At 51.0% G+C, this 26,197-nt stretch overlaps 2 protein-coding genes across 7 annotated transcripts; one reads left to right on the top strand and one right to left on the bottom strand.

Moving 5' to 3' along the window:
• Positions 1 to 103: 103 nt before the first annotated feature.
• Positions 104 to 15,424, top strand: Smtnl1 (smoothelin like 1). 2 transcript variants are annotated; one of them, XM_070032296.1, is made up of 8 exons: positions 104 to 539; positions 9,042 to 9,679; positions 10,326 to 10,458; positions 10,547 to 10,598; positions 11,563 to 11,721; positions 11,884 to 11,998; positions 12,153 to 12,304; positions 15,260 to 15,424. In XM_070032296.1, the coding sequence occupies exons 2-8, from the start codon at positions 9,044 to 9,046 to the stop codon at positions 15,402 to 15,404; spliced, it is 1,392 nt and encodes a 463-aa protein (XP_069888397.1). In that variant the 5' UTR covers positions 104 to 539; positions 9,042 to 9,043; the 3' UTR covers positions 15,405 to 15,424. The 2 variants fall into 2 exon arrangements, with proteins under 2 accessions (XP_069888397.1, XP_069888398.1); XM_070032297.1 differs by lacking the exon at positions 104 to 539 and adding an exon at positions 4,569 to 4,629.
• Positions 12,303 to 23,160, bottom strand: Ube2l6 (ubiquitin conjugating enzyme E2 L6). 5 transcript variants are annotated; one of them, XR_011373971.1, is made up of 5 exons: positions 23,073 to 23,160; positions 20,279 to 20,374; positions 18,784 to 18,970; positions 16,972 to 17,194; positions 16,452 to 16,747 (listed from the first exon to the last, which is right to left on the bottom strand). XR_011373971.1 is itself a non-coding variant. In XM_070032300.1 (5 exons), the coding sequence occupies exons 1-4, from the start codon at positions 23,097 to 23,099 to the stop codon at positions 17,043 to 17,045; spliced, it is 462 nt and encodes a 153-aa protein (XP_069888401.1). In that variant the 5' UTR covers positions 23,100 to 23,160; the 3' UTR covers positions 16,452 to 16,747; positions 17,038 to 17,042. The 5 variants fall into 5 exon arrangements, 4 of the variants coding, with proteins under 4 accessions (XP_069888403.1, XP_069888401.1, XP_069888400.1 ...); XM_070032300.1 differs by having other exon boundaries at positions 17,038 to 17,194; XM_070032302.1 differs by lacking the exons at positions 16,452 to 16,747; positions 16,972 to 17,194 and adding an exon at positions 12,303 to 13,708.
• Between the last annotated feature and the right edge of the window lie 3,037 nt (positions 23,161 to 26,197).

The following is a 26,197-nucleotide window of genomic DNA, read 5'->3' as shown; positions in this document are numbered from 1 at the left end:
TACCATAGAGACCTGGGCGGAGGCGTGTGCAGAGTGCCCCCAATCTGATTGGCTTTCGACTCCCTGGGTTGCCATGGAGACCAGTGAGTTTATTTGTTGTGGCTGGCGCAGGCCCTCGGGTTTGAGATGCTGCGCTGGGCGAGACGCGGTGCTCTGCCTGCGACCCCCGCCGGGGTCACAGAAGATGGGCTCGAGGAGAAGACTTATATGGGGTGTCTTTTGCTCAGCTTCTGCTCGGCGCTCCGAGCCATACATAGGCACGATGTCCAAAATGGGAATAGGAACAATTGTTCCAAAATAGGAATGATTTCGGCCTCCCCGGGAGCCGACCCAGTGCCCGGGAGCGAGGGAAGAGGAGAGTACGGCTGATCTCTTCAGCTCTCAGGCCGCCCCTCAAAAAACAAAGAACGTCTTTGATCTCTTACAAAAGAAAAAAATTATTTTTTATTCAACTAAATTTGATTTTTCCCCTCATTTCCCGGCAAACTAAATGTACAAGATGTAAATTAACGACAAGAATGCACTATCCACGGGAGAAGGTAAGCTGGTTATCATTATACGTTTGTAATTGTCCAAACCAGTCCTGATTTGGGAGCAGGGAGAGGGGAAGATATTGGGAATTTGACTGAGGGCTTTACACCTTTCACCCCCACCCCCCACATGCTAAGCCTGGATATGCTAAGCTCTGCACCTACTGCCACAGTCCTGGTTTGAAACATCAGACCCAGTTTGCTACTGCCCTAAGGATTCAACTTTGATTCTTTTAAGATGGCTGGGAATCAATCCCAGTTATAACATGCAGTACGAGGCAAAATAGAGGAATCTTAAGTTTAATTTAATCTACTTTCGTGGTACTAGGGATCAAATCCAAGGACTCTCACAAGCACTGTACCTCTGAGCTACACCCTCAGCTCTATAAAAATTAAAGTTTATGCACACATTCAAACAAGTTATGGAATCAGCCTAGGTGCCTACCAACAGATAAGTGGATAAAGAAAATCTGGTGAACACACAGTAGAGTATTAGAAAGCCATAAAAAGTGAAATTATGTCATTTGCAGATAAATGGATGAGACTGATGGTCATTAAGTGAAATAAGCCATACACAGAAAGACAACTATCACATGTTTTCTATCATATGGAATCTAGATGTAAAAAATACATGAAAGCAGAGAAAGAGAAAGGAGAAGGAGACAAGTAGGAGAAAGAAGCAAGGACCAAAGAGTGTAATAGGGCTGACTATAACCAAAGTATGTTATATATATACATACGTTATGTTATATATATTTTGATATATATATATGTGTTATATGAAAATGTCAGTGAAACCCATTATTTTATATAAAATAGAATTTTGTGTAAAAGAATAGGAAAATTAATAAATAAATATATATATTCATGTAATGATTCACACTGAGATCAAGATACAAACTACTTCCTGTTACTCAAAAAAGTTACCTCATAATCCATGGAGTTTAACAGGTAAAGCCAATGAATGATGATATAAGTCAGATCAGTGGTAACTTTATGAGAGTGAGCATTGACTGGCTAGATGCATGAGGTAAATTATGAGATAACTTTTTTGTTGTTGTTGGTCATGGGGCCTGAACTCTGGGCCTGGGTGCTGTCTCTCAGCTCTTCAGCTCAAGGCTAGTGCTCTACCATGTGAGCCACAGTGCCACTTCCGGTTTTTTTGTTTTGTTTTGTTTTGTTTTTACTTATGTGGTGCGGAGAAATCAAACCCAGGGCCTCATGCATGCAAGGCAAGCACTCTACCACTGCGCCACCTTCCCTGCCCTGAGATAACATTTTTGAGTACAGGAAGTGGTATTCTACCACTGAGCTATACCTTAGCCCATATTTCTTCTTTTTGATTGTTGTCTAGTATGGATGTACTACATTCATTGTCCATTCCCCTGTTGATGGACATTTGGGTGTTTTCTAGTTTTGAATTGTTACAAATAATGCTACTGTAATAATTACTATACAGATTTTTGGAGTAGGGAGGTGCTACAATTGAGCTCAAGGCCTCAGGCACGCTACACATGCAATCTGTCACTGAAGTCTAACCCAACTTCATGTAGTGAATACATTTTCCCCTGATTTCTGCCTTTGAAAATAGAATCAACACATTAGGAAAAGTTTAGAAACTTCATGGAAGGAGAGGGATTCATATAAAAAAATAATCTGTCTCAGCCGGGCGCTGGTGGCTCACGCCTGTAATCCTAGCTACTCAGGAGGCTGAGATCTGAGGATCGCGGTTCAAAGCCAGCCCGGGCAGGTGAGACCATGAGACTCCTATCTCCAATAAACCACCAGAAAACCGGAAGTGGCGCTGTAGCTCAAGTGGTAGAGCGCTCGCCTTGAGCTGAAGAGCTGAGGGACAGCGCCCAGGCCCAGAGTTCAAGCCCCACGACCGACAAAAAAAAAAAAAAAAAAAAAAATCTGTCTCTTAAATTGGGTATTTACTGTGCATTATAAAAAGTTACAAAGTGTATGATTTCACTCAAATAACTTTCTCAAAATGATGAAATTATGCAGATGGAGAAGAGAGTATTGGTGATCTGGGATTAGAGTTGGTGGAGGAAGACCTGTGTGTCACAGGGGGATCTTTGTGGTACTGGCATGATATCCTCCTGTTTGTGGAGGGGTAACCATCGCTACCATAACCCTAGCTACTCCGGAGGCAGATAATAGGAAGACTGTAGGTAGAGGCCAGCCCTAGTCAAAAGTTCACAAGTCCCCATCTCAACTAATAAAAAGCTGAACATGTTGGGATGTACCTGTTAGCCAGCTCTGTAGGAAGTGTAAACAGGAGGATTGAGTGGGACTCCTCACAGGTCATCTGGATTACTGGCAGAGGGAAACTGTGGGGTTGTCACTTACCATGGGCCAGTGTTATCCTCTTGCATGGGACCCCAAATCCAAAGGAAGGGCAGGGTTGTCACCTAGACTTTCCTCCCTGGGTGCACAGAATATAAAGACAGATGTCTCCCTGGACTGCCTGGAAATAGACATAGAAATGAAAGAATATTCTATTAGTTTGAAGAGATAACTAGCCCTGCCTCTGGTTGCTCCTCACCCTTTCTCCTCACCTCTGCTGCTGAGGATCTGGGCCAAGCCAGCTACCACATCTTGTACCTAGATCGCTGCCCACACTTCCCCATCAGACTCATTATTTCCAATGGCTTCCAGTCCCAGAGCAGAACCCAGAGAATCCTCTCTGGGCTTTGAGTCCTCTCTGGATCCTGAGAGGAACTCAAGACTAGTGATGGAGACTTTACATGAAGGCAGTTGTCAACCATTAATATTAAGCTCTTTGACCTTGGTCCCAAAACTTGGCTCCACAAAGTGATCTCTTTCACCCCAGGCATGGGCCCTAAATTCCTATTCTATAATTTTACAGATTTATGAATGAATTCAGCCTTTATCAAGGCCCAGTAGGAACCAGGCAGTTTGCAAGGTGTACAACCAGGAGCCCAGAGGCAAATCCCAGTCCCCGGAGAGTGTTGAGTCTAATGAGAGAGATAGGAAGGAAATGGAAAAGATCATTTTAGGTTCTAAATAGTATGAACAATATAGAAGAAGCTGAAATAGTGGAGAGAAATTGGAGGTCAAGAAAGACCTCTTCAAAAGAATGAAATTTAAGCCAAGTCCAGAAAATTGAGAAAGAGCCAGTCTGGCAGAGATACAGAAGGAAAAGCCAGTCCTCCTGAGTCTGGAAAGAGATCAATGTATTTAAGGAACAGAAGGCTGGGGAGGGGTGGGGGGTGCACGGCAGTGTGTGACTGAGTGGTGGGGGCTGGAGAAGAGGAATTGGAAGTGTCCACAAACTTTATATGTGATTCCCCACATTCAAATGGTACCTTCCTTAACTTGTCAGGCACGCTGTGAGAGTAAAGACTTGTGAGCAAAATTTCAGTTTGGCACCAAACGCATGTCCAGAGCCAATGGTGACCCAGTCACTTCCACTCAAACCAGAACCCAAGCGTTATACATTTTCTAGACTCTTAAGTTTAACAATCCACCAGCCCACTCCATCTCTGTTCCCCCCTTTGCCCCTCCCCTGCCAGCCCTGTGTTAGCAGCTGCCCCCACTCACCCACCCGTTCCTCAGCCCACCCTTGAGCAGCTGCTTTGTCTGGGAAGAAGCACAAGCCATTGTGTAAAAGGAGCCTGAGGGGTAAGGGAACATGGGAGGTCTGGCCTGGGCCCCGGGTGGGCAGGGGTGGCCAGAGGGCGGTCTACCACATTCCAGGTAGACAGTGCAGGTGCCCGTCAGGGTCCCCAGGGCCCGAGCACCTTGGGGAGGAAGGCGATCACAGGACTGATGCTGCGAGGGTCAAGTGTGGAGGGGCACAATGTGATTGAAAGGTACCACCTGTCAGACCTTCAGAGGGAAACCTGAGCCTCCCAGTCTGAGGAAAAGTGTTGTACCAACAGGACAGTAAACAATGCTCTTCAGGGCAGCCCAGGCATCTCCAAGTGGGGGTAGGGGAGGGGGGAGGAGGGGAGGCGGGACCATGAGCTGGGGGCTAGAAGACACTGGAGCTTAAAGGCAGCCTGGAGCAAGGCGGCTCAGCTAGAGGAAAGCCACAGTTCCCAAGCCCTCGGGCAAAGAGGACCCACAGGTAGGACAAGCCCCAGACCCTTCTCTAAGTATCCCCTTTATTTGCCAACCCCTGCTCCCACTTTCCAAGCACCCCGGAGCGTCCAAGGAGAGCCCTATCATTTGAAGAAATCCCTGCTCCTTCCTAATGCTCTCCATCATGTATGTTTAACTCTTCTTAGATGCCTGGGGACAGGGGGCTCATCCCTGAGGAGCTGGGGAAGCTTGACTTATCAGCAGGTGGCCACCCCAGGATAAGACCTCTCAAAGCACAGAAGTAGAGAGCTTTGCAGGTCTTTTGAATGGATTTAGGAAGCCAACTGCAGGTCACTCAGAGTGACCTCTCCAAAGGATGGGGTGGGGTGGGTGGGGTGGGGGGAGGCAGGAGCATCAGGACCACTGGACCGTGTATTGGGCAGCAGAGGACAAGCATGGCTATCACTTCTTTAGGGCGTGAAGTGCGGGCCCCGGGGCTTCCTTCCTCCTGGTCCATAGGGCACAAGCTAGGGATGATATGGGAACTTCCTGAGAAAGGAAGAGGAAGGAAGTGAAGAGTAGGCCTGGAAAGCGGGTGGAGAGACTCTGGAGGGGCTTAGTGTGTGCTTAGAAGAAGGGGAGTGTCCAAGTGCAGAGAGGAACCCCTCCCACCACTGATGTGTCCCCTGCTCTATGCTGGGGCCTTGGAAGGGGCACTGGGCTGAAGAACCAGTGGGAGCAATATCTTTAGAGTCCATTCAGACAGACAAGAGGACCCTTCCCCCCACCCCCCACTGTAGGTGTAGTTTAGCCATCCAATCTGTCTTTGGGTTTCTAATCTGGTCATTGGCGCCAACTGCACCTCTTGTGAAGGACCCGAGTTCAGAACACCCTAGATAAAGCAGGGACCTGCAGTGTGAGCTCTAAACTGCTGTAGAATTGTGAGACCTGGGGGGTGGAGGGGTGTTACCCCAGTTTCTCAGCATTCTGAGCTCCTTCACGCCTTGTCTATTTACGACAGGCCTGGAGGGGGGAAAGCTGAGGTGATGACAGGTTAGCTGATTGGGGGTCGGGGGAGCTGTGCGCACCCCTCTGCGCTTCCTTGCCTCTACCCTAAGGGTGGTGGTGGAAAGAAGGAGAGATGATTAGATTACTCAGCTACATCTCAGCCAAATACTGCCCTACTTGGAGGCATGAGAAGGTTCTTGTTCCCATCTTCCTGACACTCGGTTCTCTCTGCTTTGTCTCACCAATAAATGCCCTGGAGAGCAGCAGGTCAGGGACCTCACCCTGGCACAGAGCTGGGCATGGCCAACCTATGCCCCGTGAGCTGGTGTGTGCCTTAAACTCCCTCCAAGTACTTCCTGTGCGTTGGTTTCCTAAGTCTTCTACCATCCCATAGGAATGGGTCCTATTTTTCTCTCCAGAAATTAAAAACACAGAGAAAAGTAACAGAGGGAGCTGGGATCCATCACAGGAAGACTCCTGAATCAATGATGGTCACCCCTGTTTCGGTCCACCTTCCACCCAAGAGAGAGCATGGTTGTAGCTCAGGCTGGCCAGCCTTCACTATACTTTCATTGAAGGTGGTAATTCACAAGGGCTCTCACTGTACATGTGCATCAGGGGGGGAAATGAAACAGTAAAACAGTAGGCAAGAAGAGAGCAAAAGAAGCCAGGCATCAGGGACTCACACCTATAATCCTAGGTACTGAGGAGACTGAGATCTGAATGGTTCAAAGCCAGCACAGGCAGGAAAGTCTGGGTTAACCACCAAAAATCTGGAAGTGGAGATATGGCTCAGGTGGCAGAGTGCTAGCCCTGGGCATGTCAGAATTGGCATAAATAAATAAATAAATCCAAAGTCCATGGCCAAATAGCTTTGGGGGAAAAGTGAATTAAATGAAATATAAACCAAATTCAGTTTTATTCACAATGTGGAGTCTGAAATCTATTTCTGTGCTAGTGAAGCACTTTGTATCTCCAAGAAGATGGGAAGCAGGCTATTTTTATGATGACCTTGGCCAGAGAACACACCTTCCCCACACCCCAAGGAGAGCCCTTCTCAGGATCTCTGGGAAGCCTCGTTTTCCAAAGAACACAGTCTGGAAAATGTGACTGGGATACACCTTGTCTTGGTCAGTGGAAACTGAGTCCTGAGGGACTTGCTCAGAGTGGGGAACTAGGAAGAAGGGGTCCAGACCAGTGTCATGACCTCCTGGCACTCTGCTGATGTGTTCACCATTGCTCAGCCTCATGTCTCTCCCCCACCACCGCCCCTTCAATACATTGAGAAATCCATAGTTTGCACTTCTTGTGTGTGTGGCGGGGGTGGGGGCGGAGTGGTATTAGCCCTTGAACTCTGAATCTAGGCTCCCGCTATCCCTTAGTTTTCTCACTTTTGGTTAACTGTAGATAAGATTCTCATGGATGTTCTTGCCCAGGCTGGCTTAGAACTGGGAGCTAGGATTACAGGTGTGAGCCACCAGCACCTGACTGGTCTGCATATAGTTATGAATCCCAACCTGATTCCTAGGAGCCAAGGACTGGGGGGGAGGACACCAAATCCAGAGACCCCCTGGGATTCTGGTCTGTGCCTCTGCCAGTCTTCCTGCCTCCCATGCCCTGTCCCAGTTACCCCAGTGCCCTGGGTGCCCCCGCCAAGAAAGACAGTCCTGCCAAGAGCTGGAGGTATTTTTAGCCAATGATAGTAGTGTCCACTTTTCTTACTCTCTGAGTCATGCCTGGAGCCCTATTTGGGGGTTGTTTTCTCTGTAACTAGACCTCCAAGAAGAGCAAGAGGGTAAAGGAGCTGGCACCGTCACCCTGTTACTGCAGATCCTGTATTAAATAGGAAGCACTTGAATAGGAAGTCCCAGGTTATGCTGCCATCCCACCCACACCCACACACAGGCTCCCAGGGGCACCTGGAGGGTCAGCTGGGCAGAAGCCAGGGAGAATATGATTCTGTGCCTCATCAACACAAACTCTTCCTTGCAACCACTCTTCCCCCCCCCCATTTTTTTTTTGGTCGGTCGTAGGGCTTGAACTCTGGGCCTGGGCACTATCCCTCAGCAATTCAGCTCAAAGCTAGCGCTCTACCACTTGAGCCACAGCGCCACTTCCAGTTTTCTGGTGGTTTATTGGAGGTTAGAGTTTCATGGACTTTCCTGCCCAGGCTGGCTTTGAACTGCGATCCTCAGATCTCAGCCTCCTATAAAACCATAGGTTGGCAGAGATTCAGAGACCAACTGGGGTCCCAAATTTTAGGTATTTAACACCACTTCTGTGATTTAGCTTCATCAATAGCTAAACTCTTAACTTGGTAAATGCCTTCTTTTGAATTAACTTATTCTAAAATTCATTTCTTTTTATTTGAATTGTTTCTTGTTGTTGAGGACTGAACTCAAGTCCTTATACTTATGAAGCAAGTGCTCTTCCACTGAGTCAAGTCCCCAACCCCTCAATAATTCTTTTGTCTTTTCTGGTACTGGGGATTAAGCCCATAATGTCGCACATGATAGGCAAGTGCTTGGCCACTGAGCTATATCCCAGCCCCACTTATAATTTTTTTTTAAGACATATGTATATCACTATTGGAAGCAAGCTCAATATCACTTGCCAGAAATAGTCAGTTATCATAAAAATGCATATGCTGGAAACATATTCCTACCTGCCTTGAGTTCTAGGGGGGCAAGTAGCCATCTTTCCACAGGCCTACCAGGATGCTAGAATCCAACTGTGACCACCTCACTGGCTTCATCAAAAATAGGCAAAATCGGCCAGGTGCCAGTATCTCACACCTGTCATCCTAGCTACTCAGGAGGCTGAGGATCATGGTTCAAAGCCAGCCTGGGCAGGAAAGTCCGTGAGACTCTTTATCTCCAATAAACCACCAGAAAACCGGAAGTGACGCTGTGGCTCAAGTGGTAGAGCACTAGCCTTGAGCTGAAGAGCTGAGGGACAGCGCCCAGGCCCAGAGTTCAAGTCTCACAACTAACAACAACAACAAAAAAATAGGCAAAATCATTGCAAAGGTATTCCACGGGGAGCTGGGGAAGCCAGTTCAGTGGCAGGGTGCTTGCCTAGCATGTGTGGGGCCCTGTGTTCCATCCTTGGCATCAAAATAGTAGTAGTAGTAGCAGCAGCAGCAGCAACCAATAGTAATAGAAAAAAGGCATGTGTGATGTGAGTCAATGGCCTTTAAAGCCAATGCCATACCCTACAGAGAGAGCATTAGATGAACACCATCCAACATCATGTTGACATAGCCCAACCTCCCCACCTTTGGGGAAGCTGCACTTTACCCTTCATGTAAAAGGTCACCATAGGGATATGTGTGGGTGTCAGGCCCAAGTAGTGGATATTCTGACTCCAAGGCCAAGGCTCTCAGAGGATGAGGACCTTGCTTCATTCCAGAATGGATCATAACCAGGTTCACTTGTCTTCTCTTTCCAGAAATGGATCCGAAGGAAGGGAAGCCCTCTGAGGATGGGACCACTGTCTCCCCAACCACAGAGGAGCCTGGGACACCAGGAAGTGGAGTGTCTGTAGAGGAAGAAACTAAAGACACAGCTGGGATGAACGCCAAAGAGGGGCCTCCAGAAGGGGCAGACATGCAAGAAAAAGCATCAGCTGAGGAGGGTGTTTCAGCAGAATTCCAGGGGGAAGCAAATGGGTTACCTGAGGTCAAGGTGGAACCCCACAAGGAGAATGGTGGGAATGAAGGAGCCCAGGCTGAACTTGTAAAGGAGGATGGTAGAAAGGAAGAGGCTACAGTGGCTTCTCAAGAGGTGACTGACAGGAAAGAAGAGTCCGAACCTGAATCTAAGGAGGCTGAGCAAAATGAGCAGGCCACACTGGTCTCTGAGAAGCAGAAGGCTGATGAAAAGGGGGCCGAGCCCCAATCTATGGAGAAAGCTGATGCGAATGATGGAGACAAGCGCGAACTTGGGGAGGCTGTTGGGGAGGAGGCTGCAGACAAAGGGGCCAACACTGAATCTCAGGAGCAGGATGACGTGAAAGATGAGGCCAAGGCTGAGCCCCAAGAGGCTGATGGAAAAGAGGAGAATGAAAGTGATACAAAGGAGTTGGTGGTGAGTGAGGCAGAAAGAGAGATTCTGGAATATTCTCTTCCTTAGGAAGCAAGTCCTCCTGGTGTTATTTACTTGGTCTGTATTGGTTTTTCCATCATTGTGACAAAATAGCTGAGCAAATCAATGTAAAGGCGGAGAGGTTTATTTAGGCTGACAGTTGGGAAGGTTTCAGCCATCTCAAATGCTTTTAGGCCTGTGGCCAGGCAGAATCACCATGGTGGAAGGGCATGTTGGAGGAGAGCTGTTCATCTCATGGTGGCCAGGAAATAAACAGGAAGGAGCCAGGGACAAGATTTACCCTTTAAAGGCAGTTACTTACTTCCTCCAGCTAAGGCCCTACCTCCTGATAGCCTATTCATCTATGAATTCATCAATGGATTAATCCATTAATCCATGGCACTTTCACAGCCAACAATACCATGAGCTGGGGACCAACTCTTCACCCACAAGCCTTTATGGAGAAACACTTCAAGGCGTAACACCTCCGCAAAAGTTCAGTCTTCTTCCCACTGACACCAAGGGGTGGTGCCACTGGGTATACAGCACTGTGGCTCCAGGCTGCCTTCCAGATCTTTCCAATGCCCTCACAAAACCTTAGGCCAGTGCTTGTGAGGCTATTGAACCCACACAGAACTGTTCATTTCAGGAGCCAGGAGGCATCTCTGAAGAACAGGCGCAAGACACGGAGAAAGAGTCAGAGGAGGGAGCAGTGGCAACTCCCAGCTCCCCAGAGGAGTGGCCTGAGAGCCCCACTGAGGAGGGCCACGGCCTTAGCCCCGGTGAGTGAGAGCCGAAGAGCCCAAAAGATACGGTCTGGAAAGGTCACGGATGGTCCCAGCTTCCCTTCTCCCTGTTCTTTTCCTCCAGATGGGGTGGGTCCAGACTTCTCAGCTTCCGGAGAGACCAGTGCTTCAGCCAGGTAATGCCATGCTCCAGGGTTCCAGATCCACCGCCACTTACGCACGCACGCCCCACTTCCCGTACGCTTCACAATCTACCGTCATTGTCTCTGTCTGGGCCTCCCCAGCCCCAGGTTTCAAGATATCCCAAGATTCTTGGCCCTCCTCCTTCTGTCCCAGGGCAGAGTTCAGGAAATCAAAGCAGTGAGGGGAGTATGGGGATACCTGGTCCATCTCCCACTCCACAGCTGGGGTTCTCCTCAGCATCCCCGACTTGTCTCCAGTGTGCCTCAATTTGCAGCTAGCCCACTGTGTGTCCACAGTGTCGGATCATCCATACAGCACCATCAGAAAGCCAGAGTTTGCACAACAGCTCTGCTGCTTAGCAGCGGCATGACCTCAGCCCAACACTCAGCGTCCTCTCATCTGTGGAGTGGGCCAGGGGATTGTGTCTAGCCCACAGGGTTACCGGGAGGCTCAAACTGCATAGTAAGTGTGCAGCCCTGTAGCAGAGTGCCTGGACCATGGCAGGTGCTGGATGGCCAGCCTTTGGCTCTCGCCATCACCATCCAGTCATTACACAAGCTGAAAGCCACTCCTTGTCCCGTTCTTAGGGCCCTTGTGTGTGCCAAGCACACCCAGGGCTTCACCCCCCACCTGCTACAGGCCTTATAATCGCCTTGCTCTGTAGACAGCCTTGTCCCCATTTTACAGACAAGGAAGCCAAGGCTTAGAGGTGTGATGTAACAGTGTGATCTTAATCACACACAAGTAAGAGCAAAGCCAGGATCCCAAGTCTGTCAGCCCTCAAGCGTGCCTTCATTCTGCCCACGTGGCCTCACCAAAACAAACAAAAACAGTGCCACACAGAAATGCCACAATTGCACATGCCCCTGTGATCCCCGCCCAGTTACCCCACCGCCCCCTCCCTGCATCCTGTGAAGGTGGTCCCAGCCCCTCTCAACCTTCTGTCTCTCCATGTAGCGAGTCTTCACCCAGCGATGTGCCTCAGAGCCCCACAGAGTCCCCTCCCTCTGAGGAGAAGAAGAAGGAAAGGGCTCCAGAGCGCCGGGTGTCCGCTCCGGCGCGGCCCCGGGGACCTCGTGCACAGAATCGCAAAGCCATTGTGGACAAGTTTGGCGGGTAGGATGCACACCAGGAGAGCTGGGCTTTCCCCAGGGTCTAGGGAGTGAGGCCTGAGGGCCACTGACTGACAACTGTGGGCAGCCACCCCGCCCACCATAGAGTCCTCTGTGGTCTCCAGCTTCTCTGGCCTGACCTGTGTACCGCCCCCCCCCCTCACAGGGCAGCCTCAGGCCCCACTGCCCTGTTCCGGAACACGAAGGCAGCAGGGGCAGCCATTGGCGGGGTCAAGAACATGCTCTTGGAGTGGTGTCGAGCCATGACGAGAAACTACGAGGTGGGCACAGGACAGGGACACCCAAGTAGTGCAGGGGACCCTTCCCCAAGGTGGGTGGGGCAGATCTCAAAGACTGGGAGCATGGGAAGAGCAAAAAGTCCAGGCTCTCTGGCCCAGGTTCACCAAGGCCTCTTAATTCCCCCGCACACCGCAGCACGTAGACATCCAGAACTTCTCCTCCAGCTGGAGCAGCGGCATGGCCTTCTGTGCCCTCATCCACAAGTTCTTCCCTGATGCCTTTGACTACGAGGCACTGGACCCCACGAAGCGCAGGCACAACTTTACCCTGGCCTTCTCCACCGCAGAGTAAGTGAGCCTCGGCCCGGTGACCGCTGAGGATGCTGGGTGCCCAGGCTGCCTAAGGTGGGGCTGGAGGCTCAGGGATTGGACAGTGGGTTCCAGATGTTATGAATCCAACAAATAGTGTGTGTTGTGTTATGGTATGCATGTGAGAGAGAGACAGAGAGATAGGGAGAGAGGCGGTACTAAGGACTAAACCAGGGCCTCGTGCATTCTAAGCAAGTGCTCTACAGGCCTCAACAGAGATTTTTTTTTAAAGTTTGATCACAGGTCCTGTTTTAGGTTCTGAGGATTCCTCAGTAGGTTAACCAGACCAAAAAAAATCCTGCTCACTCATGGGTCATCATACACTATAAATGGACAGATCATAAATGTACACATAAAGGTGAAATAGAAGGCCAGGTGATGATAGGTACCATAAAGAAAACTCAGGCTGGGTGCCAGTGGCTGGTGCCTAAAATCTTACCTACTCAAGAGGTTGAGATCTGAAGACCAAGGTTCAGGAACAACAAATCTGAGAGACCAGCAAAAAGCCAGGAGAGGAGGCATGGCTCAAGTGATAAATCATCAGCCATGAGCAAAACAGCTGAGCAAGAGCGATGTGGCTATATGCTAATAAACGATAGCGTAATTGTTAGGATCATTATTTACTTTGGAACCTAGAGAGGAGTTATTGCCGAGGCTCATACATGTCGGGTGGTGTCACAGCTGGAGAAAGGACAAAATGAGGAAGAGTAAGGCCCGGGGAAGGAGCCAAAGCAAAGGCATAGCTATCTGGACTGAATGTGGCAGCACACATCTGTAACCCAAGCATTTATGAGTCTAAGGCTGAAGGTTTTGAGTTCCAACAGAGAGGGATTCTCTGTGGTAGTGACAGAGAGACTCTGTCACCAAAACCAGCCTGGGGCCTCCATCTCCACCCACCAGGAGCTCAGACCAGGAGCACCAGTGCTTTCCAACATGGAGAACCGGCAGAGGCTCTGAGCCACCTGCTGGAGACATGGGCATGTGAGGGCATTGACTCCTGGGAGTCCAAACCTTCTTGAGGGCTTGTCCCCAGCCTGTAGGACACAGGCCACTGCCCTTCTTCTGCAGCTGCCTGGCCTCTGGTTCCAAGCCAGCTAGAGCCAAAGAAAGGTGGATGACTAACCAGAGGATGGCCCCAGGTTGGCAGGGGCATTGGGCAGCACAGGGAGAGGAGGCAGAGGGGCCATGTAAAGATGGAGGGTAGAGAATTAAGGCTGAGTAGCTGGATTTGGACCCTGACTCCTGCCTAACTCTGGGGCTCTTCTAGAAGCTTCTTATCATAGGATTTGGTGGGAAGATTAAGTGTAAAGAGAAAAGGGTCTCCACTCCCGGTCACCTCATCCAGATGCCTTGGTCTACCTTGTCCTTGATTCCTGTGGAGTCCTAGAACAAGGAGAGAACGGCTAATGCCAGTGTCCCAATGGGCGCCACCAGCCACACTGCTGGGTGACCTTTCTGCTACCCAAGCCCCATGGGAGTGAAGGCCTTGCCTTTCCCGGCTGCTCTAAGAAGCTCTTGCTCCACCAGTCCCATTCTTCGAAACCCTCCAATCCATGCCCTGCCCCCCCCCCCAGCTCCCAGGCCAGCTGCTTGGATTGCAGCCCAGCTGTCCCAGCCCCAGAAGCAGATTTCCACTGGGGCCCTTGTTCCTCCTCCTGCTAGCACTCCTGGCTGGCTCTGGCAGCCTGGGACGGCGGAGACCCAGCCGCCCAGCAAGGTGCCAGAGGCATTGGATAGGTCCGGTGTTGTCACTCACTTTGACCTTAAGCTCTGTTCCTCTTCTGCATGTTGGAGCCACAGAGGAATGCAAGAGATTGTGCAAAAAACCTCATAAAGCCCTGACACAGGGGACTAAGGCCCCAGGGATGATGAGCTCAGTCTGTAGGGCTCTGCAAAGCCTGGAGTTATCTAATGGCCTCAAAGGACAGCAGAGAGTTAGAAAAGAGGACTTGCTAACTTCCATGCAGCTCCTCAAACACAGCAAGCAGACCTGCCCCAGGGCCTTTGCTGGTTCCCTGGGTCTGGAATCTTCTCCCCAGATGGGCACATCTGTCTTTGAGGCCTCCAGCACCCAACTGAAAAGTACCAGATCCACAGTCCAACACAGGACACAGCCTGTCCCCCAGCCCTGCCCTCTCGCCATCTGATGCGCCAGGTACTTTAGTCGTTAGATCTCTGTCCATCTCCTGCCATGAAAATGCTGGTGGCGTGAGAGGCAGGACGTTTTGGCTTTTCCCACTACTGAATTCTCACAGCCTAGAAGAGTGTCTGACACACATTAGGCTCTTGATAAATGCACAGGGCTAGTCCTGGGGCTTGAACTCAGGGCCTGGGTGCTATCTCTGACCTTTGTGCTCAAGGCTAGCACTCTAGCACTTGAGCCACAGGTCAACTTCTCACTGTTTGGATGGTTAATTGGAGGTAAGAGTTTCACAGACCTTCCTACCCCAGTTGGCATTTAACTGCGACTCTCAGATCTCAGCCTCCTGAGTGGTTAGGATTACATCCTAGCCAGTGGCTTGGATCCTTTTTTTTTTTTTTTAGTTTTTCCTGAGAGGACTGGCCTAGTAGTAGCTCCTGGTTCTAGGGGACAGATGGAGATGTGTGTGTATATGTGTGTGTGCGCACATATGTACAACACATCTACGCACAAGGAAGAGATTTTACAGAACAAAGACCAGAGTCCCCTCTTCCATGATTCCTGTGATGTCATATGAAGCCATAAAAAGTCAGCTTTGGAACCAGATGGGCTGAGTCTTAACCCTGCCGGGGCCTCGTTTATCTCCTCTGTGCAGTGGGATGGTTGGCTGGGTGATCTTCCTGCTCCAACATACAAGACTCCGTGGGCTTGATCCATGCTGGGCTGTCCCCATCCACTTCCTTGGCTCCCCCATCCTTCACTTTTGGCCCTCTGTCTCCCACCCCACCCCTCAGGAAACTAGCCGACTGTGCCCAACTGCTGGAAGTGGATGACATGGTCAGGCTGGCAGTGCCCGACTCCAAGTGCGTCTATACCTACATCCAGGAGCTATACCGCAGCCTCGTGCAGAAAGGGCTGGTGAAGACCAAGAAGAAGTGAGCTGACTGGCCGAGGGCGGAGGGGGGTGGGGGGGTGGGGGATGAGGGGAGGTGGGAGGGGGATGCAGAGGCGGACAGAGCCCAGCAGAGAGCAGTGGCCCTGGGCTGGCTTCTGCTCCATGCAGCAGCAGAGCCAGGTTGCGGGAGGGGACGGGTGGCACCAGCTTCAGTGTCATTAAAAGTAGTTTTGTAAACCCTTGTGTCACTTCGCAGTGCTATCCCCACCATGACACACAGTGATCAATAGGTGGTGGCCAAAGATCAAAATGGAGCCTACATTTCAATCCATGTACTCCCACTCAAGTCACACTGCCTCTGGTGGGGGGGGGGGGGGAATCCCAGGACAGGGAAGAAGATTCTGAGTGAGGTAGTTTTTTGTTTGTTTGCTTGCTTGGTTTGGTGCTGTTCCTGTGGCTGAACCTCAGGGCCTGGGCACTGTCCCTGAGCTTTTCCACTTGAAGCTACTAGCCCTCTGTCACTTGAGCCACAGCTCCACTTCTGGCTTTTGGTTGGTTAATTGGAGATAAGAGTCTCACAAACTTTCCTGGGTGGGCTGGCTTCAAACCACGATCCTCAGATCTCAGCCTCCTGAGTAGCTGAGATTACAGGCCTGAGCCATCAGTGCCCAGCTCTGCCCCACCTTTTGTCTCTGTCAAGCTAGAAGTTTTCCAGTGACTTCCAGGAGCTACCAGAACATTCAGTGAACTCCCATCCAGGTCTGGCTGTAGTTTGGCTTGTTTTTCTCATTCCCTTGCCCATCATGGTAAAGCCCTGGATGGGTTATAATTTCCTGCTGACGACCCAGCCTCGCTTTGTCTACAGCCTTATCTGGTGGTTGATAAAAGCAATTCATGATAAACAGCAAACAGATGACCAAAACCCAGGCAGGTTGTGGAGGACTATGCCAAGTGTCAGAGTGGACACGGACGCCCACTGATGTACTCGGCACCTCATCTGTAAAGTGGGGGTGTTACTGTGGGGGACCTTTCCAAGGGCCGTCTGCTCACAAACAATTCAGTCTTCTGCTGGGCATAGAATATACTGAGAGTCAAGATCACATGTTTTGTTATCTGGCTGTGGAATCCCCAGCCCATCATCAACAAAGACTCAGCTGATGTCCAGAATTCATCTCTGGTTTTCAAGAACAGGCAAGTGCATGAAACCCTCACCCCCTGGACCAGAAGCCACAGGGCACAGCGAGTCACTAGGACTAGAGTCAGAATTGTCTTGTGATCCATGTGAAAAAGAAAAGGTTTAGATCCCGAATCTGTGCACACCTGGGAATTCCGGTGATTTCCATGTATCCTGAATCCTGTCCACATCCCCCTCTTCTGATCCTGGACCCTAGTGGGGAGAGGAAGATTGATTTCTTCCAAGGTAGCATGTCTGGCCTGCTGCTGCTCTACAAACTAAACTCCCATGGCTGTGGGAGTAGGCAGGGCATACCAGGGCAGGGGTCAGGTGACCTGGGGAAGGAACACAGCCACACCCAAGCCTGTATCCCCTCCCACACCCCATGGCCAGGTAGCCCAGGGGAGACTGTGAATGGGCCACCAAGGAGCGCTGACCCCAGTCCTCACAGAACATCATATCCATCCACCAGGCAGAGGAGGCAGGACGGAGAGGCTCAGCACCAGAATCAGGAGGGCCGGCTCTCTCCGAATTGGAGGGTGAACTCCTCAGCCTTCCTCTTGAACACCTCAGGGTTCTGAGCCAGCAGGTCAGCGAGTTCTATCCTCACAGGCTCCCTCAGGTCTGGATTGTTCACCAGCACATTGAGGGTCTCCAAGACTGGGGACAGAGGACAGAGCAGGACGTCAAGACAAAGCAGGCTGGGGGGGGGGGAGGGCTGCCCATCCCCACTCCCCATTCCCAGCTCCCCACACCTTCCCACTCTTCCAGGGACCTCCACAGCATTCATACCTTTCCTAGGATGACTCTGTAATCAAATCAGGCCCTTGTGCTGAGACCCAGAAGCTCAACTGAAACAACTGTCCTTATGCTTCAGAGAGGCTTTTTGTTTGTTTGTTTGTTTGTTTTACTGGTATTGGTCCTTGAACATACTCAAGGACCACTTGAGTTGTGCCTCCAGCCTGGTTTTCTTTTGTGCCAGTCCTGGGGCATGAACTCAGGGCCTGGGTACTATCCCTAAGGTTTTTTTTTTTTTTTGTCCAAGTCTAACACTCTATCACCTGAGCCATGGTTCCACTTCTGCCTTTTTTGGTATTTAATTGGAGATAAGAGTCTCACGGAGTTTCCTTCCCAGACTAGCGTCAAACCACAATCCTCAGATCTCAGCCTCCTGAGTAGCTAGGATTACAGGCTTGAGCCATGGGCACCCAGCCCGGGCAGGCTTTTTTTTTTTTTGGGGGGGGGGGTCTGGTTGGGGCCTGAACTCTGGGCCTGGGCACTGTCCGTCAGTTCTTCAGTTCAAGGCTAGCGCTCTAACACTTGAGCCACAGCGCCACTTCCGGCTTTTTTCTTTTTGCTTATGTGATGCTAAGGAATCGAACCCAGGGCCTCAGCCATGCAAGGCAAGTGCTCTACCACTGAGCTACCTTCCCAGCCCCCCCGGGCAGGCTTTTTGATGATTATTTTGGAAATGGAGACTCATAAACTACTTTCCTATCCCAGGCTGGCTTTGAACCATAATCCTTAGATCTCAGCCTCCTGAGTAGCCAAGGTTATAGGCATGAGCCATTAGCGGTGGCCAGCTTACTGATGGGTTTTTCAGGCCTCATCTCCAGTTCTACAAGAACCAGTATGGTTTTCCATGGCATATTAATATTAACATTTTTCTGGACACAGTATCTCACTATATATCCCACGCTAGCCTTGAATTCAGGATACTCCAGGTTAGCCTCCCAAGGGCTGAGATCACAGGCATATACTACCACATTTCACTCTTTTGGGAACTCTTCTTCCCAAAAGACTGAACAGCACTACTAACCTGTACAGACAGAGCACAGCTGTGGAATCAGCCAAGCTCCGCCCCTGAACAGCTGTGGAACTAAACGATCGCTTCATCATCTCCCCCAGGCCTCAGTGTCCTCATCTATTCCACAGAGCTGAAGACAGCATCACCCTTGGAGCCAGCCCTCTGCTCCCAGGCCTTTCCCTCTGAAGCCAGGCTGCTGCCTCTCTCTCCCAGGAAGCCTACCTATGTTCTTCTGTCACATCTGTCTAGATGCAGGGACAGAGGCAGGAGCAGATCGCCCATCCAGGAGCTCAGGGAGCATGGCTTCGATGCACCAGTAGCTTCCACTGAGACTCACCTTTTAATCTCCTCTCTGTTATATCCTATAAGTCCACTAACCCCGCTCCCATCCAGGAACCCCACCTAAGCATCTGTCCCTGCTCCGGGCAAGGCCAGGCCCCACCTTGGCAGATCTTGGTGTGAGGCTTCCAGTTCACAGTGCTGATGAGGGGCAGGCAAACCTGCCCATTCTCGTCCACGTTGGGGTGGTAGATCTTGGTGGTGAACTTGATGGTGGGGGGCTTCAGTGGATACTCCCTGGGGAAGTCGATACGCAAACGGAAGGCCCTGAGGTGGTAGGGAGGTTGGTCCTGTGAGGAGAGAGACATGGTTGAGCTCTGTCCTAAGGCACAGTTGCTCTGGAAAGTCATCTTTCTTCCAGAGCTTTGGTCTGGCCTTCCCGCTCCTGCCCACCACAGGGTCCCAGGCCTCCATGGCTTGATTCCCAAGAAGATCAAAGGCTGGGAAAAGGGGGGCACCCACATGCATTGGGCAGTGGGGTAGGGGTTAGTGGAAGGGTTAAATTGGACTAGATGAGCTCTTAGGATCATCTCAGCCCTAAAGTCTTTCTGAAATTATGGCAAGAGGAGGGCAGACTATCTTGTTTTGTTCTGGTATGTATATGTGAATAATGGAGTATTAGCCTTTGAAAAAGAATGAAATTAACTTGATGCAGGTGGCTCACGCCTGAAATCCTAGCTACTCAGGAGGCTGGGATCTGAGGACTGTGGTTCAAAGTCAGCCCAGGCAGAAAAGTCCCCGTGAGACTCTAATCTCCAATTAACCACTCAAAAAATGGAAGTGGTGTTGTGGCTCATGTGGCAGAGTGATAGCCTTGAGCAGAAAGAGGTTCAGGGACAGTGCCCAGGCCCTGAGTTCAAGCCCCGCAACCAACAAAAACAAATGAACAAAAAACAGCAGTGAACAGAGGGGAGGAAATGACAGCAGTGGAAATAAATTATCTGTATTATCCTATGTCACACTAATTTTGTCAAATAAGATAAAATGAAATGTATTTCAGGTTTAGGGGATAGATTCAACCAACTCTGGGAACTAGAAGTTTAGGCCTACTCTTTTTTTCTTTTTCCAGTCATGGGGCTTGAACTCTGAGCCTGGGTGCTGTCCCTGAGCTCTTCAGCTCAAGTCAAGCACTCTACTACTTGAGCCACAGTGCCACTTCCAGTTTTTGTTTCTGTGGTGCTGAAGAACTGAACCCAGGGCCTCATGCATGCAAGGCAAGCACTCTACCACTGAGCCACCTTCCCAGCCCCAGTCCTACTCTTAACAAAAGTCAAAGAAAGCTTTATCAAAGAGGGTCTCGCTATGTTCTCAGCTTAGCCTCCTCCTCCTGGACTCAAGTGATCTTCCTGTGCCTCCCCTTCCCCATAGGCACACCACTCTGCCTATGGGAGCGTTCTGGGAGCACAGCACTGTGCCTATGGGAGCACTCTGGGAGCACAGCACTCTGCCTACAGCAGCATAGCACTGTGGGAGCCCATCATCATGCCTGCTTTTTTCTCCACCACCACCAAGCTCCGGTGAAAGGGCTAACTAAGGCAGAGGAAATTCTTGCCTAGCTCCTAATTCTCCCCAAGCCACAATCCCCCAAGGTCACTCACGGGCAGGAGGAGTGCATGCCACACCAGGACATTAGCATCATCGCAGGACAGGTGTCGGAGATACGGGGGAAGCGCCTCCTGAAGGTCCTCCAGCTCCTGTAGGGGGCACAATAGATGGTGAGGGGGTGATGTAGTCATGGGTGGATGCTTGCTGGGGAAGGAGCGCAGAGGGTCTTCACAGACATACACACAGTGAGAGGGGCTCTTCAGAGTAGATAGAAGCAAAGAGGCACCAAGGTGAACTCATAGGTTCTCAGTGATTACAGGAAAAGGGTTCCATGGGCAAGAGCATTTGAGAAAACAAATCCGCTTTCTTCACTGCAGGACTTCCCAGAGGTTTGTGGTGTTTATTTATTTACTCATTCATTTACTTCATTTCGTCTTTCAGTGTTAGAGATGGAACCAGCACACTATGCAAGTTCTCTACCCCTGAACTTCATCTCTGGCCCTCCCAGGGCCTTTAATATACTATGGTGCATCGTGATGCTCCAAGATGTGAACCCACCACAAGTAGTATGGCTTAAAGGTAACTGACCAGGAGAGCACCAGTGGCTCAGGCCTGTAATCCTAGCAACTCAGAAGAGATCTGAGGATCTCAGTTCAAAAACAACCCAAGCAGGAAAGTCCCTGAGACTCTCATCTCCAACCCTCAAAAAGCCAGAAGTAAGCTGTGGCAAGTGGTAGAGGACCCGCCTTGAGAAAAAAAAAAAGCTAAGGAACAATGCCCAAAGAGGCCCTGAATTCAAGCCCAGAATGGGCACACAACCAAATTTTCTGGCCCCAAATGTCAGATTGATGAGGTGGAAAACCTCTGTGTAAACAAAGACAGAAAGCTTCCCAACTCTGTCTGCAGTTGTATTTGAGGAGGGGCCCTTTACAATGTGGGCCACCTGAACTTTCTTCTTCTTCCCCAACATATAAACCCCCCACACCTCCTCTATCTCCCAGCCTGGATTCCAACTCTGCTCACCACAAACTGTTTCTATTGCCTTCTGCCCCCAGTCCATAAACCCTGCTATTTCTGCCTCCCTAAGCTGGTGGTGTCTGCTACTGGAAGTCCTGGTTTCAATATTAGTATTGTTGTGGCTCTGGCAAGAATGAAGCCCAGAGCTTAATGAAGATGATCTGAACGGACTCTTTATTAGAACTGGGAGCACTTGGTATTCTTTCTCCTCTAAGTTCTGCCAACAACTTTCGCAAGGTCTGGGGATGTAGAAACAGAAGCCGGGATGGAGCTCCTTCCCCAGGCTGCTAGGAAGTCACCTGACCTAGAGAAATGGAAAATGAAAGAGACTGTGCTCAGATCCCAGCTGACTGACGCCTTACTGGCTGACCCTAGACCGCTGAGTAGTTCTCTCTGAGCCTCAACTTCCCTATCTGTAAAATGGGAGATACTTATCTCACCGGGTGGTGGTGAGAACTAGAGGAAATCGCTCACGTAAACTGCCTGACACTTAAAGGTGCCAAAGCAATGATCGCCAGTCCCTTCTCTTTCTCACATGCTAGGAAAAGGCCTTCTCCACCAATGTTGCCCCAGCCTCCAGATTTCAGTTCTGAGCTGGGCCTCAGGGAACATCTCAGCCCGCCCCTCCCCCTTCCTTTCCAGAGGCAAATAGCCGCATTCTCTCCCCCTTCCCCCCCTTCTCCGTTGTGCAGATTCAGGAAACACTTATGAGACGCAAAGCCTGGTGGGGGCAAGCAGGGGCACCAGCTCCATCTCAGGAGGATTGTCACCCTCCCCAATCCATCTCTGATCTTGCCGACTACACATTCCTCATCTTCCAAACACCCTGGGTCTTCCCACTTCCTGGGGGCAAATGGCCACCTCCATTTTCCCAGATCTTATTTCAAATCCTGTCCCCAGTAGGAATGAAAGCCCGATCGGGACTTCCATTTTTGTCTATCTCTGTCCCCACCCCCCACACACCTCCAACACACACACACACACACACCACACCTCCAACACACACACACACACTCCTGGCAAAAGGGACACACACACACACACACACACACACACACACCCTCTCCTCACACACACACACACACACACACACACCCTCTCCACACACACACACACACACACACACACACACACACACACACACACACACACACACACACACACACACACACACACACACACACACACACACACACACACACACACACACACACACACACACACCCTCTCCTGGCAAAAGGGCCACCTTGAAGTAAACATTCATTCAATGTAGATAAGGAATGCAAGTCACCGACTGCAGGAAGCCTTCCGGGCCTTGCCCTACATAGTTTCTAAAACAAAAAGAAAAAAAACCCAAGGCATCTTACTCCCAGGCTCCCCACACACATAATCAGCCCCCCCTTCTTCCGGAAGCGGGGAGGAGGCTCTAGTGATAACAAATTTGGGGATGGAAGAGGGTCCCCAGGCTATTCCAAGATAAAGGCCTTGTCCCGGTACCTTGGTACATAACCCCGCTCCCATTACGGTGGAGCCGAACGCCGGGCACCAAGCGGACACCAGAGAACCAGCCCTTCCGCTCCTGTCACCCCAAATTTCGGGCAGAAGTGAAACTGAAACTAGTTTTTTGGGGGGGTGCTGTGGTCATTCTTGCCCCTAGCATAGCGGCGGGCGGAGCTGCTGCTGCTCCTCTCACTCTATGCCCCTCCCTCTCTGCACCCCCAAACCCCAGTTCGGGGCATTCCTCCTCCCCTGGTGCCCAGACACACACATGCGCTGCGACAGCCCCGGAGGGGGTGCCTCGAGAAAGGGGGTCGTGCAACGCGCGGTTACCTTCGCCACTCGCTTGCTGGACGTCATCACGGACGCGGAGGACCGGGCACCAGCGACCACCCAGCACTATGGCACTCCAGGCCACGCCCAGCGGCCACGCCCCCTGGTGCTCCGCCCACTCCGCGTTGCACCCCGCCCACACCGGGCGCCTCCCTCTAGGCCACGCCTCCCTTGGCCACGCCCAGTCCGCGCTGCACCTGCGCCGACTCAGCCGCCTGGCGGAGCGCTGGCGGCCTGGAGGCCGGGGTCTCAGACCCGAGGCCCGGCGCTCTTTGTCGGGGGTGACTGGGCCTTGGAGGGCCTGATCCCTATGTCCCTCGGAGGGGGGGGGTGTTCCCTGCCCCGGGCTGGGGTCTGCACCTCCGAGCTCAGTCCCCGCGGGTGGCCACGCTGGGCGCTCTCGGGTCGGTGTCCCAGCTGGGATGCTTGCGGTGCGCGCGCAGCTCCGGGACCCCGCCATCGGAGCGGCCCCTCCTCCAGCCAGGTGCCTGCCCTGGCCCACTGGGCAGGCCCCCGGCCGCTGGCGGGCCCCGTGTCCCATTCCCCGGACCCCTCCTGTATTGGTTGGGGCTCCTTTGTGCTGTCCAGCATCGCCTGGAGGAACCGGATGCCTGGTGCAGGACACCCCAAGAGGGCGCTGTTGGACCCCATTCGTTCAACTTTTGGGGGTTCAGTGAGCCATTGGTAAGAGTAAGCGCCTACTGCATAGCGAGCTGTAAAACATTTCGAGAGCTTCGTTCATTTTACCACCGCTTTATTACAGCCTGCGGCCCTACTACGCACCTCCAGACACAGCCAGGAGCTGTGCCGGGACAGATTCCTTCCTCCCAGTGCGGACAGCTCGGGAAGAATTTCCATGCAATGATGACATTGGGATCCAATCTTTCTCTCCTCCACCTCTTTTCAGATCAGAAATAAGTGGTTTTTGTTTTGTTTTGTTTGCGGGTCTTGGGGCTTGAACTCAGGGCCCTGGGCGCTGTCCCTGAGCTTCTTTTGCTCAAGGCTAGTACTCTACCCCTTGAGCCACACAGCTCCACTTCTAGCTTAGGTGGTTAATTGGAGTTAAGAGTCTCCAGGACTTTCCTGCTCAGACTGGCTTCAAACCATGATCCTCAGCTCTTAGTCACGCGAGTAGCTAAGCTTACAGGCATGAGCCACCTTAGCCCAAATCAGTATATTTTGAATTGGAGTTCTTACCCAATACTTCACAGTGTTTGGGAACCAAATGACTTCTGTACTTGGTTTAGTACACTTTACCTGGACACTCTCTGACCTGCCAGTAATGAACAGCTTCTGTCTGCAATCCCTTACCGTAGATATTAATGAACTCATCTGTGGTCAACCGTGTCCATTAACAAGCATTTCCTACTGCGATCTAAGCTCTGCCTTTAGAGCATACCATGGTGAGAAAGTAGGGTCCCTGTCCCTCCCCCCTCACTCCCAGGAGCCCTCAGACTCTTGAAACAGAGGGAGAGAAGTCAACCTCTGCATGTGTAATGATGACTTGGAAACTCCCCTGGTACCATGGGAACATGGAGAAAAGTCACTTGATCCTGATGCACAGAGGGTCAGAGGTTTCTGGAAGGCAGAGAATCCCCAAGTGACGTAGCACATGATGCATGAGCTGAGCGTGAGAGGATGTTTCAAGAAGAGGGAACAGCATGTCCAAAGGCAAGATGGCCCAGCATGAGGAGGCAGAATGCTTGCTAGTGTGGAGCCCAGGTCTTTGCCCCTTGGTCTCCCTCCCTTCCTTGCATCTCCAAAGTGAATTCACAGTCCTGGATGGGTCCTAACCCCACACAGAGTGGGGAGGCCCAGGTGCCTGGCTTTCTTGACCTTCGACAGGGAAGACTTTGGGTGTCAGAACCAGCCCTGGGGAGTGTTCTATTTCACATCTGCCTATATGGGTAATGGGCTTGAAAGCTCTCACCCACTTCCTAAGTGTATTGCAGATCCAGCCCCCAGAAGTGGAGAAATTCTGAAAAATATAAATCCAAGATATAAACATCTGGGCAGCAGGGGCTCACACCTGTAATTCTAGCTGCTTAGGAGGCTGAAAACAGGAGGATCGAAGTTGGAGGCTAATCTGAACAGAGAAGTTCATGATGAGGGGCTGGGAAGGTGGCTCAGTGGTAGAGCACTTGCTTTGCATGCCTGAGGCCCTGGGTTCGATTCCTTAGCACCACATAAGCAAAAAGAAAAAAGCCAGAAGTGGCGCTGTGGCTCAAGTGGTAGAGTGCTAGCCTTGAGCTCAAGAGCTGAGGGACAGCGCCCAGGCCCAGAGTTCAAGCCCCACGACTGGACCCCCCCAAAAAAAAGAGAGAGAGAGAGAGAGAAGTTCATGATGAGACAGACCTCTTTCTCAACGCATAGCTGTATGCAATGGCCCACACCTGTCACCCTAGACTATGAAGAAGGCTGAGAGTGGGAAGATCATGACACCAGGGCAGTCTGGACAGAAAAATCCACGAGACTATTCTCCCTGGATGGGAAGATGTATGCAGTGTTTCGGAACTGTTAGCTAGGCACAAACCCAGGCAGGAAGGAAGACCCTAATAACCAGTGCAAGCTGGGTGCCAGTGACTCATGTTTGTAATCCTAGCTACTCAAGAGGCTGAGATCTCAGGATTACAATTCAGAACCAGCCTGAGCAGAAAAATCTGTGAGAGTCTTATCTCCAATTAACTACCAAAAGCAGGAAGTGGGGCTATAGCCCAAATGGTAGAGCTGGGCCAGCCTAGACCAAAATAGTTTAGGGACATAGTGCCCAGGCTTTGAGTTCAAGCCCTGATTCAAAATAAACAGTGCAAGTGGGACACGGTGGCTCAGGTCTGTAATCCTAGTTATTTGGAAAGCAGTGAAAAGGAGATTTCAGGTCTTGGCGAGGCCAGTCATAATAGTTCTTGAGACCCCATCTTGATCAATAGCTGGGCCTTAGGAGGCCCACTGTTAACACATAGCTGCAAGAGAAGTACAAAAGCTTGAGTGCAGTGTCACACACCTGTTATCCCCTGTAGCACGAGGAAGCACAGGTACGATCACAACCCAGGATGGCCTCGGCATAAAGGGAGACCTTACCTCAAAAATAACCAATGTTGGGCACCAGTGGCTCACACCTGTAATGC

The sequence above is a fragment of the Dipodomys merriami genome, unplaced genomic scaffold (assembly GCF_024711535.1).
Source record: "Dipodomys merriami isolate MVZ:Mamm:240054 unplaced genomic scaffold, mDipMer1.0.p SCAF_21, whole genome shotgun sequence".
In the NCBI taxonomy this organism is placed as follows: domain Eukaryota; kingdom Metazoa; phylum Chordata; class Mammalia; order Rodentia; family Heteromyidae; genus Dipodomys; species Dipodomys merriami.
Note: the sequence above shows the minus strand (reverse complement) of the source record. Positions and strands in the feature narration are given on the sequence as shown.